The sequence below is a fragment of the Spinacia oleracea genome, chromosome 6 (assembly GCF_020520425.1).
Source record: "Spinacia oleracea cultivar Varoflay chromosome 6, BTI_SOV_V1, whole genome shotgun sequence".
Classification (NCBI taxonomy): Eukaryota; Viridiplantae; Streptophyta; class Magnoliopsida; order Caryophyllales; family Amaranthaceae; genus Spinacia; species Spinacia oleracea.
In genome coordinates this window covers 123673112-123687825 of record NC_079492.1, presented here as the reverse complement: position 1 = coordinate 123687825, position 14714 = coordinate 123673112, and the positions used below count along the sequence as shown (strand labels likewise).

Sequence of the window (14714 nt, the reverse complement as noted above, 5' to 3'; positions counted from 1 at the left end):
CACATACACTTTAATTTGTACTTTATTCAATTAAACAATTATCTACTTTATCCTTTCCAAAAAAAAAAAACATTCTCAATCATTAACTTACACACTTTACAATTTTCTTAAGCACCGTATCGAAACCCAAAAGTGACACTTATTTAGGAACGGAGGGAGTACCATAGAACTTTTTTTACTCTCCTGCATAAACTCGTGCATCATACCTAAATAAGCAAAGTCTAAATAATTAATGACATTTTATTTAGCATATGGAGTGTAAAAAAGTTTTTTTTAACTCTAACCAACATAGTTGCGTGTCTCCCTTCTTCAATAATATGAATATTTAGTTTAATTTTGTCTATTATTTACCAATTACATACGTAATTAAAATTAAATGCACGTATGTAATTAAAATCTATCTATACCTAGTATTTAAAAAGGAAAATCATATATAATTAGGTGACATGTGTCACCCCATCTTTTATCCATAAATTTGTCAAGTGAAAATTTCCCAAATTCTTCAGAAAAAAATGCAGCACAAAGATAACACATTTACACAATTATTACTACTAAACATTTATAAAATGAAAAGTAAATGTAACAAAAATAACTATAAGCCTGTCAATAAGGGCGTTCCACCCACAACGGAGGAGAGACAAAACAAAATTGGGATGGACCTTCATAATACCGCTCAATCATTTTCCGTTATGTGATGCTATATATACCCATGTCGCTTCCTCCTCCATTTCGATCATCCAATCCACGAAATAAATAGCCATTGTCATCGGTAAAGTAAATGCAATTAGATTTGCATCCATCTTTATGTGATGATGCCTTTACAGAGAAAGTAGAGTTATAGCCTAAGAAAATAGCTCGATCGCCTACATCATGGACTTGTTTGGCTTTCCCATTGTCAACATTCAGTTCAAATACCTCAAAATATTTAGTCCAATACACATCTTCATCCTTGTTTATCTCATCAACTACAAACACATACCGATGTATCACCAACAATTTGTTCTTCACTTCCACTAGGTATAAATTTATAGGTATCTTTGGTAAAACACCTTGACTTATTAAGTCTGCAACTATTCTTGGTTTTCGATTTGTCTTTTCACTTCCGAATGCCATGACTTTTCCAACAGAATCAATGGCATAAAATTCTCCTTGAAAAAAGCAAACATCACACACCCAATGAATATGGAAATCCACTGCAGGTTTAGCCCATGCGTGCTCCCCGGGTCTCCAAAATGCTAATAGTTGTGTTCTCTCAAACAAGATTGCAACAGTGTAATCGTCATCACACTCAGACGGGTTCGCCGATAAAATAAATTTGCACAAAAAATCTTGATAACTAGTGTCGTCCCATTGATCAAAAGAGAACTCCATTAACTCAAGTTGAACACTTGGTGGCTTTATCACTTTCCCTGAAAATGGATGGAAAAGGGTGATATTTAGATTTTTTCTACTCAAAGAAAGAAGCCACCCTTTTGACGAGAAATATGTTCGATGGTCATCGTTGTCCTCATCATCCAACTGGGGCAAATAGATTTTAGTGAATATGTGTCTAGAGAGGCTGTAAAACCTACGATATGAGCTATTAGGAGGATCAGTTAGCATCAACCAAGGTAGTTGGGTATTTTTTGATGGGCGGAAGTTCACACCCTTTATTGCAGATCTCCACCTAGAACAAACCTCCCCAAAAGTATCAAAATCTTCTAAATTTCCCATATGCTCAGCTGCAATTTTTCTAGCAAGTTCATCTGGAATCTCACTCCAATTTATTGTCATGGAAATTTATGGGTTACACCAAGTTGTGCCTTCAATAAATAAATAAATGATAAATAACATTAACAAGAGAACTTGTAAGGACCATAAAGAAAGGTACGGAGTACAAGTTTAGGGATGAAGATAACAAGACAGGAGAGACAGATTCAAAAGGGGTACGAATAGTTGAAACAAGATCACATACATGATACATTGATACATACATAGTAGTACCAATTACAAAGCACTACTAAATAGGACAAATATAATACGGAGTACTCCCTTCCCTTTGCTAGTTCCTCTTGAAATCTAAGATAATCCACTATAAAGACATTTGCATGTTTACATGAATTGTGTACTTAGGATAAATATGCAAAGCAACCAACTTTTAGACGGCAATATTTAAACAATTCAAAAGTCAAAACAGAATTCGCAAAACAACGATGTTAATAAGAAGCTCTTACGAATCAGATTATATAGATCCAACTTTTTAATTTAACTCCCATTGATTAAAAAAAAATCATTCGAATTTCAAGTGAATTATAAATCAAAAACAAACACAACAGAATCATATCAGAGATACCGAATCATATCAACACAAAGCTAAAAAAAACTAACAGAACATATTAAAAAATTTAGAAAATTAGTTTGTAGAATCAATCAAAATACAAATACAATCAACAGAAAAATGGATACAAAATACTTGCAGATAATTACCGAGAAGAGCAGCAACAACAGAGAAAGAGGCGACGCAGACTATGGTCTATGGACTATGGGTGGTTATAGAAGATGCTGCTGAAGGAAGGAGATTCAGATGGCTAAGTTTGGAGTTTAAGGAGACAGAAAATTGTACTTCGTATTATTTTGGATGAGAGAAATTCCCAAGAATTTATAATGAAAGTTTGGTAAGTACGTGAAACATGTACTAATTTTAACTTGAGTTGGAGTCTTGGACAACTGATACTGAACAGCTTTACAATTGGGAAAGGAATAGGAACAGGAATAATAAGAAGATCCAATTATTTTTAGGACTAATCTATAATAACTATATTAAAAGATAAGTCCCTAAAATCAAAATTGATTTATGATAGTAACTGTAAAGATCTTTTTGAAACGGAGGTAGTATTATTTATATTCTGAATATATGAAAATTTTACATTTTTCCAAAAGATTCTACTATTTTGTACAGTACTAAATATTGACATAAAAATTTAAAAACGTGTTGTTTATCATAGACACATTTTGGTCAGCTTTGGTAAGAGCATGTCATACAATTATTTTTTGTTAGCTTTTAAGAATTCTTTATTATATCAACTTTATTAGCGAATGGGAGTATAGAAAATATAAACAAAGAATATAATGCTATGCTGTAGAAAAATTATCTCCTAAAGGTTACTACACCTAAACTTGGTATAAAATTAAGTTTTCCTATCACTTCTTAATATATATCTCAATAAATTCTTATTTAGTCTTCTATGAATTATATTTTATGCTCTTTAGTGAAAAAAATTATTTTAAAGTGTTTAATTGCAATATACGGCTAATTAATAAGAATGCTAGCTAAGAGTATGAAATTAAGTTAATTATGGGTGAAAATTTTCCTTAATTTCCATTAAAAAGAAGGGTTTAGATAGGATAATATATCTATGGGATAAAGGTTTTGTGCATATTTTTAAATTCACAATCTTTTCTTTTGTTTGAATAAATTTCGTTCAAATATAATCTAAATTTTTTATTAAATTTAGTTCATTAGTTATGGTTGGGGTTATGATTAGTGGTAACCTGCTAAAGACAATTCAAAAAGAAAAATGGAATAATACATTGCGAAATACCGAATAGAAAATTTGCTCACTCAAAATGTATTGGTGAACAACAAGGTAGACCCCTTGAGAAAGTAAATAAAGCACATAGTACAATCTAGCTAATTTTATATAATATGGGGTAAGAAACATCCCTACTTTTCTAATGTTCCGCAATCTTTAAAATACCTTAAAATCTGAATATTTTGTGCCGAATATTCTATCCTTTATTACCAATACCTCATATCATAAGAAAAAACCAAGTACCATGTGAAAACCAAATAATCTAAGTTAATCGCCAATATTTTTATATTAATTTTTAAATGAAGATTTGAATCATATTGAAAATTTAAAAGTGCCAAATGTTGAAGGTAATTAGTAGTATCACATTAATACCAAAAATTAAAGAGATGTAACATTTGAAATTCATAATTTATAAATATAATAAACAAAGTACAAGCAGTCAAGCACCTAGGATCCTTCCTTCCGATCCATTTAGGATTATAATGGTAATGTTTTGATATAGTGTTATGCTATATATAAACTTAACTATTCTTTTAGACTTATTCCCTCCAATGAAAAAACGATTAAATTAGGAGAGATATGAAGGACGTGAAATTTTATTCAAACTCATTATCTAATTTTTTTTGTCGATGGAACAATTTAACAATACATTTATTGAGCACTCAAATTGTGTTAATCAATATAATATGAATAAGTGACTAATATACGGTTAGTGTGAGATTAGGGGACAAAACTTTTCCAAAATATGAATGAACTAGCTAGAAGCGTAACCAATAAAACATAATGAAAATAAATAGTGAACCAAACAAAAAAAACCGGAGGGAAAACTACAATTCTCATTATATTAAACTTATTTGATTTTGTACAAATTAAATGTTTGGATTTGTAAACAGTGTATGGGTACAAGTGCACATGTGAAACAACAGGCTTATGATTAGATATAAATGCTTGTGATACGTGCCTCAAATTTTAAATAAACGTGTTTGACAAATATTTAAAATACTATTTTAAAATAGTAAAATGTAATGTCAATGTAAATATTTAAGTTAGACATCGGTGTATTTAATTTTGGCGTCACTTATTATAAAAATAATGTGTAGCAATTAGGAAAATGATACTCAATGACTTATTTTATAGAGTTGCTATATTTTTTCTATATTTATTGTTATCAATTTTATTTTTTCACTCGTTTATATATTAAATTCTAATTATGTCATCATTTAAAAAATTTAAAAGTTGTCAAATATAACAATTAATATCAAGAAAGAGACGAATATGATGAATCATACGTGACAAGTAATATGAGTTCTTTTATTCAATTGCATCATGCATTTTGAGAGAATTCGATCTGGTAATTTATCAAATTGTAACAAACTTATGATTAACCTTCTAATGTAGTATCATAAAGTTTGATGTGAAACTTTGCATATTCAATGATTTGTAAATATAAAATGTAAATTTCTTAAAACTTGTGTTGAATGGGTTGTGACCATCGAATAAAACTATCGTAGTGCATCTTAGAACTATTTTTTTAGCACGGAATAATTGGTAAACTTTAGGAGGATATTTTCCACGTATATTAGGATAGCCACTACCGGGGATAAACTTTTAGCAGAGTGATCACATGAGAAACTAATTTAATATTTTTATATTTGAGTGCATCGATATTTTCAAACATTGTGATTATATTATTGTTTATTTCCAAAATAATTTCAATATATTAATCATCTACACCATCATAAAATACATAGTATTATTTTACCCATTTTGGGCCTTTTCATTAGTATAGTATTGGGCGACCTATTGGCTCTATATAATAATTAGGAACTCATTTGGAGGGGATTGTAATTGCATGTTTGTCTACTAATTATGAAAGAAAATTGTTTCCAATTCAGAGTTAAGGTTACCTTAGAAATCAAAATGAACATTGCGTATAATATAGATTGAACATGTGCACATTTTACTTTTATTTTTATAAAAATGAGTATGCAACCAAACAAAAATATCGTAGTTGATAAATTAAAAATAAAGGGTGCAACTATAAGTTTAGTGTTTTAAAGTATACACCAATAATAAAACCATCGCCAGTGTAAAAAAAATGATAAAACCATCAAAGATTAGTAAATAAAGATTGAATACTTAAGCAATAAGATTGAAGTACTAACATATACAAATCATAATATTTTTTAAACCGTGCAATTGCACGGGTATTATACTAGCAATTTAATGATAAGGGTTGTTTAGAGGAATAGCGTAGGATACGAAGTACATTATATTTGTGTTGCGGATTTTATATAATTAAAATTTAAGGTCCTGTTATTACCTTATCTCAGTACCTTATTACTTATTTTAGATTTAATCAAATCAGATCAGATCAGGCTAGATAAGACCAGATCAGACCAGATCAAATCATATCAGAAAAAATAAGTTCAGATAAGATCAAATCAAACCAGACCAGATTATTATTATTATTATTATTATTATTATTATTATTATTATTATTATTATTATTATTATTATTATTATTATTATTATTATTATTATTACTCCCTCTGTATTTATTTAAAGGATACACTTGCCTTTTCCGGTCGTATTTATTTAAGAGATACACTTGCCATTTTTAGTAACTTATCAACCCCAATATCTAATTAAATAATCTATCTACACCCCATCCCCACCCCAATCCCCTAAAATGACGTAGTCCCCATTTGTTTTACTTATTAAAATATCTACCCAACCCCACTTATTTTATTACACCATTTCATTCAATTGTTTTTCTTAAATAAATACGGAGGGAGTATTATTATTATTATTATTATTATTATTATTATTATTATTATTATTATTATTATTATTATTATTATTATTATTATTATTATTATTATGAATCAAATGCTAACAAAGTCAAATATTTTACAAATAATTGGTGGGAAGCCGAGATACAATCTGGGCCCCCACCCCTCTAGCTATAGCAAAACATATCCTGGTGAAAATATGAGCAGCAGCACGAGCTCCAATGTCCTGCGTCCTAGAATACTTCTGAATCCGCTTCAGCAACGCAACCGCATCCTTATCCAGCTCCCCCCAAAGAAGAGAAAGACAACGGAAGAAATCTGTAACCAATGGCCCTGCAACGTGCTTCGTACTTGACCCGCTTCCGAACAGCCGCATCTGTCACCACCCGGCCCGGAGCAAAGCCAGACAACCCAGATTGTGTCAAAGGGGATGATCCCGTCAAGTCAACACACACATCACAGCCCCGATCCTAAGAGTAGAGCAACACGTCTGCTGGTCGGAGAGCTCCATCGTTAACTCCAGATAGACCAATATCAACCTCTTTCCGCGCCGAGATCCCAGACCGATAACAAACATCAACAAGTGTATCCCGAACCACATTATGTCGATGTTTAATACCCACGGCGCCAGCACATGACACCGCATGATCACCAAAGTTGTCTCCCGCAAAGACCCTGGAGCAAGCAGAACATGGCGCTGTAACAGGGAACAAAGGAACCCCCAACCGGTAACACAAACACATCGGTAAGCCTTAGCATTCATCGTCTGTCCCAAACCTGATATGGGGACCGCACGAAGCCAAGCAGAGGTGTGATCTCCCTGCTGCGATTTCCACAACGCCGACTGTCGAAAATATAAAGAGAAGGTGGATTCTGCAGATGCAGTAACCTTTGTAAAATATATATCTGCCAATTTCTTCATGAGTTTAGGGGTAGCGATCTCACTAGGGTTACTCAGAATGTCATACTCCACCGTTCTACTAAATAGACTCAACGCATCCTCAAATACTCTATCATGACCAACAATACCAGCATGCCGTAGAAGCTTTGTCTGCAAACCAAAAGACTGCAATCGAGAAGCAAGAAAAGCATAATGACGAACATCACCTGCGGAATAAACACCAAGTCCGCCAAAAGAAAAAGGTAAGGTGGCAAGACGCCACTGCCAATCGCCAAATCCAGGCCCCGAAGCAGTAACAATACGCTCAAAGGAAGATCGAAGAGCCTCATCAAAAGTGCGTTGAGCCGCCTCAAAAATACCAGGAGGACAAGTACGAAAAGCAAAGTAGAGTTTAGAAACTCCGGTACATGCCCTAAGTAACAATAGCTCACACCGAGGATCATCAAGCCGAGCAACCTTATCCATAAGCCCAATGGTCTTGGTCACCCTCTGCATCACAAGCTCACCACTAAAAACTGAATTGGAACTAGCTGGACCACCTAGCAACTTAACACCATGCAAAGGACGAGCAATATCAGGTGGAAAGACCCCCAAAGGCCTGCTTCGAGGGTCCTCTATAGGCCAGAAAAGCTCTGTCTTCTCCACGTTAAGATGCAACCCGAGACAAGGCCCGTCCTCCATAATCAACTGCAGAACCTTCCCAACCACCAAGGTGTCACTAATAATCACGGCCCGTCCTATGTATTATTATTATTATTATTATTATTATTATTATTATTATTATTAATATATGTTTATATCATTGTTATTATTACTATTATTTATTACTATTATTGCTTTAATAAAAAAGAATGTTGTTGTCGGTGCAATTAAAATATATTATTTAATGCATAAAAAAACATTAACAAAACATTCAAATTCATCATGTCCAAATTAAAACCATTAAGTCCAGATCAGAAACGATATGATCAGATCATGTCCATATTAGAACTGGTTTTTACAGATCAACACCATTATATATCCAGACCAGAATCGGTATGATAAGATAATATCTATATTATAACTGATATGTACAGATCATGTCCATATCATGTTCATATCTGCAACGATCTTGTCTAGATCAGAACTGATCCTTACAAATCATGTCCGATCCTTACAGAACCAATATGTTCAGATCAAAACCGATATGTACTAATCATATCTAGATCAGAATCGATCTGTTCAGATCATATCTAGATCAGAACTAAATTTATACATATCATCCCCAAATCAGAACCGGTCTGTACAGATCATATCCACATTAGAACTGATATGTGCATATCATAACCGATCTATCTAATATAAGCTAGGAATAGTTAAATCATGAGCTAAGTCAAATAAATAATAACAATATTATAAATTTGTGTAACATTTATTTTACACGTAAGTCATTTAATATTAATAAATTTAGATTTTTGTTTAAACTTAATTCTGAAAAATTAGATCAGATCATATCCGATCAGATCAGATCAGAATAGAACAGAACAAATCAGATCAGGAAAAATAGGATCAGATTAGATCAGGAAAAATAAGTTCAGATCAGATTAGACCACATCAGATCATATTAGACCAGACCAGATCAGATCAGGAGAAATAAGGTGAACTAAATGGGGCCTAAGAGCATCACCTAGTTAAATAAATATATTTTTAATTTTACTTAATTTATATCCTAACACTTTAAAACATACAAACTTCAAGTTACTATTGCAGCAATAGTGTGTTGCCAATTTTACCCCCACCTATATCTCTTTATTACTCATTTGCCATTCTTGCTAAATTGTGCCATGTGCACCCTTCTCTACAGATCTTCCCACGCTCCCTCCTCCCTGATTCCCTTCTTCAGTTCTTCTTTCTTTCACCCCTGATTCTTGGATGATTTTTCGACAAACCCTACCTCTTACTCCAATCTCCCCCGCCACCATTTTCTCTCTCCTCTAATCTCTGTTCTTCTCCCTCTCTCCTTCATTATTCTGCCCTACTCCTCTCTGATGCGCTCTCTCTCTCTCTCTCTCTCTCTCTCTCTCTCTCTCTTCTAATCAAGGTTTCGTCACGGCAAGAATGGTGAGATCTCTTAAATATTGCAGTCTCCATCAACCATTTATGCCCATTTTTCTTAGTTTCATTATCGAAAGAATAGGTTTAGGTTTAATGGTCGGATTTAGGATTTATGTAGAGTTCTTGAAATTTATGGTTTTGATTTTCGGGGTTTAATAGAAGTACGAAAGGAATGGAACCTGAGAAGTAATTCCATGGCGAGCTCTTCACCCCCGTGCAAGGTATCAAAGATAGGTATCTCTCTTATTCGCCCTTTTCTATATGGTAGTTAATTTTTTCAATATTAATTTTTTCGATTGTTTTATTTGTTGATTTATTCTGCCTTTTGTTGTTAATTTGGGGAAAATATATCCAGAAAGATAAATGAGGCATCTGTTGTAGCATTAAATGCCGAGAATTTGCAGAAATCTCCAATTCATTATCACAACTTCCTTCTCGAATACAAGTTATGGAGATTTTGTGCGAATTGAAGACAGTTATGATTCAAAGAATGGTGACATTAAGGTATGTTTTTATTCTCATTGCGGATTGCATATTTGTAATTTCTAGGGATCTTTACTCAAAAATCAAATTAGGGATTTCTAAACTTCCTTAAATTTGTCAAAAATGAGCCAAAGATGATGAATAACACCAATTATCCCACTTTTCGTAAGTTTTTGATAAGCACCTGCCTCCATATTTCCAATTTAACATATACAATTTATTTGCTAATTATTATGGACCATGATCTAAGATTGAATTCAGACCCCACTATATGCCATGTATCCTGAAATAAGAAGTTGTTTACATGAGGAAATTGAATTGTATTAGGAATATACGACTAATCTTATGTCTTTTCTATTAATTAGACAGGGCCTTGTTTGCCACTCCTTGTTAGGCTGTATAAACATTATCCTTGTGTGATTAGTAATGCCAAGCTACTTCACATTTGTATATGGTGTCAGAGTCAAAAGGCTAGGGCACTAGCAAAAGTTTAAAGTAAACCCCCACTATGTTAAGAGAACCACTGAAAAAGACATAGTTGTTGGTTTCATAAGATAAACTTGGAATTTTTTGGTGACAATTATGAAGAGTTTGCTAGATCAATATCAATCTGTTTGGGTCTTTGATCTCAACTATCCAAAATGCATACCTATCCCGCTAACCTTATAATCACAAAATTCATGTTAGTTTTGGCTACTATATTCCATTACTTCTTGGGCAGCTGGTCATATGTGCACAGTCTATGATGCTGAGCTTGAAAATGATGCTTGGTCCAATCAAAATACATTTGTGCTCTAGCTATTTTGTGGTGTTTCCAATTTAATGAATAATCATAAATATTTTGTATGAGGCTTGTTGTCCTTTGAGTTGACCAACTCAGCATATGCAGTCCTGTCATATTTTGAAAAAGAGTATTATCAGATCTGACATCAAGTCGCAGTGATTAAAGGTTAAGCCATCATGAAAGGAAAATTTCAATCAGTTACTGAAGAAACGTAGAAAATCTTAGTAAAGGTTGGAGCCAGTGAATTCTTAGGAATGTGAGAAATTTCAGAAGCCAATCTCTAATACTTATTAAATTCGATGGCGATTAGTTAGAGCATGAGTGGGAAAAATGACGATTTATACACTGGATGCAAACACCTTTTGGGTCTCTTGTATGGTTGATAGTTCCTGCATTGGGATAACATTTTCCTATAGGTCAAAAAGTTAGGCTCTATGGTATAAAGGAGAATAATATTATGAGTGGTATGTGTCCTGTAATATTCTAGACAAACTATGGGTCTTAAGAGCACCCTGATTTTTACCATGTTTAGTAACCATGTTCTGGACCGTATTCCACGTTTTTGGTGTACCAATATTTTCATGAAACAGTAGAACCCGTAGAAATTATCCATGTATCATGAGGATGATTTATTTTATGTCCTTTTGCCTCCTGCATTTTAGATCTCCATGAAATTATGAACGGCAAAGTGGTACTTCCCGTCTTCTGATACTTTCACTACTTAGCTTGTTAGTCCCATCGAGAAGTGGAAAATAAGAATACCATGCTCCTGTTCACATGTCCCAGGACATGGGTTTCAAGAGGGAGTGGCAATCTGGGGCAGGGGTGAGAATGCAATAAGACTGGATCAATAACCAGGATCTTGGAACTAAGTGTATAAATGTTTACATGAGGAGGAATCAACCATGTTTCCGATTTAATTTTCTTATCCTGTGTGTGTTGGGGGGGGGGGGGGGGGGGGGGAGATTTAAGCAGTGGGTTCTTTTAAATACTTCGTAATATGTAAATCAACTTTGTTCTTAGCTGCATGTATATGATCGTTTTTAGTGGCGGAGTTCAATCTCTCGAATCGGATGAATATCAGAGATTTGGATGCCATCGATTATGGATTTTGTTAAATACCATTGCGTTTATTACTTTCAGTAATTCATTACCATAACTGGTTTTTAGAAAGATATTACATTTATTATCTGTTTGAGCATTTCAATATGGACCACTCTTTGATGCATTCGTGTATAGTTATTGACAATCAAGCCAGCTTTGGGATATAATAAGCAGATTTGATGTATTGCATTTACCTTAATGTCGACCTATACTAAGGCTTTTGGTTGGCTTTCATGATGAGATTTCTTTCATCAATGACATAGAGCCTGATACTGCCAACTCTTAATCGAGTATGAAATTTCCATATTGGGATATAGATGACTAGGCTCGAGTACTGAGATTGGATGTTGAATCTAGGATTACTCAATATCTACAATGCGAATGTTTCAAAGCCGATACTAAGTTCGATAGGGTTCTGTAGATATCAGACCTGAACCATCCAAAAAGGTACAACAGTCATAGTACTAGCGCATTGGATTAATTTGTACTTCTGAACATGTTGGGGAGGTTTTAAGTGGGACTATTTTTGTGAAGTGACAATATCTACAATGCGAATGAATTCCTGTATTTTTTTTTCTTATTGCATTTCAAGGCTTTTCTAGCTATAATTAGTTTGGCGGCGGCGTTCCTAACTTTTTTCCGATTACTTCTATTAGTCTAGTGGCGGTGTTCGTGATTTGTTTCCTGAAATCCCTGCTTCCCTGACACTCTTCCAGTTCGGGTTGAGGTGATTCCCTTGCTTATAATTCTTCGAATTGCATCAAATTATTTGTAGTCGTATCTTTCAATTACAAGTTTTTTTTTTAAATAATAATTAATGACTCTTTATAGATGCGATTATTTATGTAACTGAAGTGTGCTTGGATTGGAATTTTGTTGTTAGTATTCTGATTAAAGGGGTTACAAGTAACTCTTTGTTTTACTTTTATGATTATGCAAGATAATTTTTTAATGCATCTGTTTGAGTCTAGTGTAATTTCTGTTTTGTATTTCTGACTATTACTAATATGGTTTTAGTGCTAGGATGACGTTGCAGACTTGCAGTCACAATCCCGTTCCTAATTTTGAGCGATTTCAAACCTTGAATCTAAATCCATATCACTTTAGCTATTATCTTCATTTTCGTGATTATTTCATGTTTTATCGTCTTATAGGAGTGAGATGATTCAAGAGTGAGTTGCACTTTTGCATGCTCTCATAATTCTTGTGTTAGATCTTGTTCATGTGTTATTTTTTTGTTTTGTTAATAATGATATTATTATATATGCCCCTGCATATGAGTATAGAAGTGAATCTTTATTCTTGTAATTTTGGTGGCCTTGGTGTGTCTAATGTTAAGAAGGGAAGGGGATTAATTATAGTTAACATTCTTAACTGGAAAATGAGGACAAACCATTATAATGCACTCTAATAATCACTGAAGCATTACAGCATTTATTAAAAATAGTGAGTTTATGGTCTGAGAAATTCAGATTTACATTTATTAAAAATAGTGAGTTTAGAAATCAATCTAAACATTACAGCATTGACCATTGGTTATATTTAGATGCATATACTTGAATAATCACTGAAGCATCTTGCTGGACTTTCTATTATGTGCTGGACTTTCTCTGATATTACTATTATGTGTTGGACTTTCTTTCACTGCGTCGAAATTTTGATAGATCGATTATAATGTAGGTGTAAAGTTGGGGATGGGATATGGTTTACTACAGAGTTGATTATTATGGCCTTATATACCAGGTGATTGAGTACGACAGTTGTAACTCTGTATATAATCAATATAATCAATAACTGCAGGACATACATGTTTCTTGCTTCGTCATTGATCAACTAAGTAATCATCGATTTTTTTTTTGCAGAGTCGTATGTTGCCACAAAGTTGGGCGAGGAACTATCACAACTGTTCTTTCTCCTGTTAGGCCGGCCGTGTTTAATTTTCCTAAACTTAGCCATGTAAATTTTTATTGCTTAGCCATGAATTCTATATATGTAACCTACATCAAGTAATTAGTCGTGTTTCTTATCATCTACGGAGTACTGTATTCATACTTTCAACTATTTCTATGGAGTAATTAGGCTTGTGATTTGTATAGTGTTCCGGGAGATAGTGTTTTATATCTTGGGGGAACGTGCGCGCTAGCGCACGTTCCAACAACTAGTGATAAATAAAAATGTAAAAATGGAATGCTACTACAATTCATATTTAATACAAATATTGTTTATCGGATAATGGTAATATAATAATAATACTATAGAACTCTTTTTACTCTCCTGTATAACTAGAGGGCTTTCTGCTGGGCAATATGGAAAAATGACGATTTCAGCATTTCATGCGGAGGCCAAAGCTTGGCTCTGGCACTTGAGTGGGCTGCTTCGAAGCAAATTCGTCGTTTCCGAGTCAATACCGACTCTTCAGGTCTAGTCTTAGGCTTGCAAAGGAATATAATGGGAATCCTTAAGGAAATCAAAACTTTAGGGAAAACTATCAACCAATGCTCAATCCTAAAGGTGCCAAGGGAGAATGTTAGTCAAGCGCATAATATGGCTACAAACTGTAGAATCTTAGGTTGTAGTTTTAACTAACTTTTTTGTTATTTTTGTAGCTTTTGTCAAAAAAAATAAATTAAAAAAAATAAATAAACTCGTGCATCATACCTAAATAAACAAAGTCTAAATAATGACATTTTATTTAGCATATGGGGTGTAAAAATGTTTTTGTACTCTAACCAACATAGTTGCGCGTCTCCCTTTTTCAATAAGATGAATATTTAGTTTAAAATTGTCTATTATTTAGCAATTACGTATGTAATTAAAATTAAATGCACATTGTTCTTTGATCATCGATGAAACTGTCTAGTCGCATAAGAAAAATATTTTATTATATAAATTTTATGGTATTGTATGTTATAACTATACAATACGTGCATCGCACGAGAATGAAACTATTATCTATGTAATTGTTAAAGTTTACTTTTTGA

General features: G+C 33.2%; 2 protein-coding genes across 4 annotated transcripts; one reads left to right on the top strand and one right to left on the bottom strand.

The window, feature by feature from the left end:
* Positions 1–419: 419 nt before the first annotated feature.
* LOC130462740 (putative F-box protein At1g65770) lies at positions 420–2721 on the bottom strand. Its single transcript, XM_056831592.1, has 2 exons — positions 2467–2721; positions 420–1802 (listed from the first exon to the last, which is right to left on the bottom strand). The coding sequence occupies exon 2, from the start codon at positions 1771–1773 to the stop codon at positions 688–690; it is 1086 nt and encodes a 361-aa protein (XP_056687570.1). The 5' UTR covers positions 1774–1802; positions 2467–2721; the 3' UTR covers positions 420–687.
* Positions 2722–9000: 6279 nt separating this feature from the next.
* On the top strand, positions 9001–13855 carry LOC130462785 (uncharacterized). 3 transcript variants are annotated; one of them, XM_056831698.1, is made up of 6 exons: positions 9001–9368; positions 9522–9596; positions 9718–9866; positions 12390–12460; positions 13414–13476; positions 13596–13855. In XM_056831698.1, exons 3-6 carry the CDS (start codon positions 9750–9752, stop codon positions 13741–13743), a joined length of 399 nt encoding a protein of 132 aa, XP_056687676.1. In that variant the 5' UTR covers positions 9001–9368; positions 9522–9596; positions 9718–9749; the 3' UTR covers positions 13744–13855. The 3 variants fall into 3 exon arrangements, 2 of the variants coding, with proteins under 2 accessions (XP_056687676.1, XP_056687675.1); XM_056831697.1 differs by having other exon boundaries at positions 9001–9596; XR_008923570.1 differs by lacking the exon at positions 13414–13476 and having other exon boundaries at positions 9001–9596.
* The last annotated feature ends 859 nt before the right edge of the window (positions 13856–14714 follow it).

Excerpts from the sequence above, each read along its gene's own strand:
- LOC130462740 (XM_056831592.1), bottom strand. The coding sequence starts at position 1,773 with ATGACAATAAATTGGAGTGAGATTCCAGATGAACTTGCTAGAAAAATT.
- LOC130462785 (XM_056831698.1), top strand. The coding sequence starts at position 9,750 with ATGCCGAGAATTTGCAGAAATCTCCAATTCATTATCACAACTTCCTTC. Across the intron at positions 12,461-13,413 it reads CTCTTCCAGTTCGGGTTGAG|GTGTAAAGTTGGGGATGGGA; the intron begins GTGATTCCCTTG and ends ATTATAATGTAG. Across the intron at positions 13,477-13,595 it reads ATTATGGCCTTATATACCAG|AGTCGTATGTTGCCACAAAG; the intron begins GTGATTGAGTAC and ends TTTTTTTTGCAG.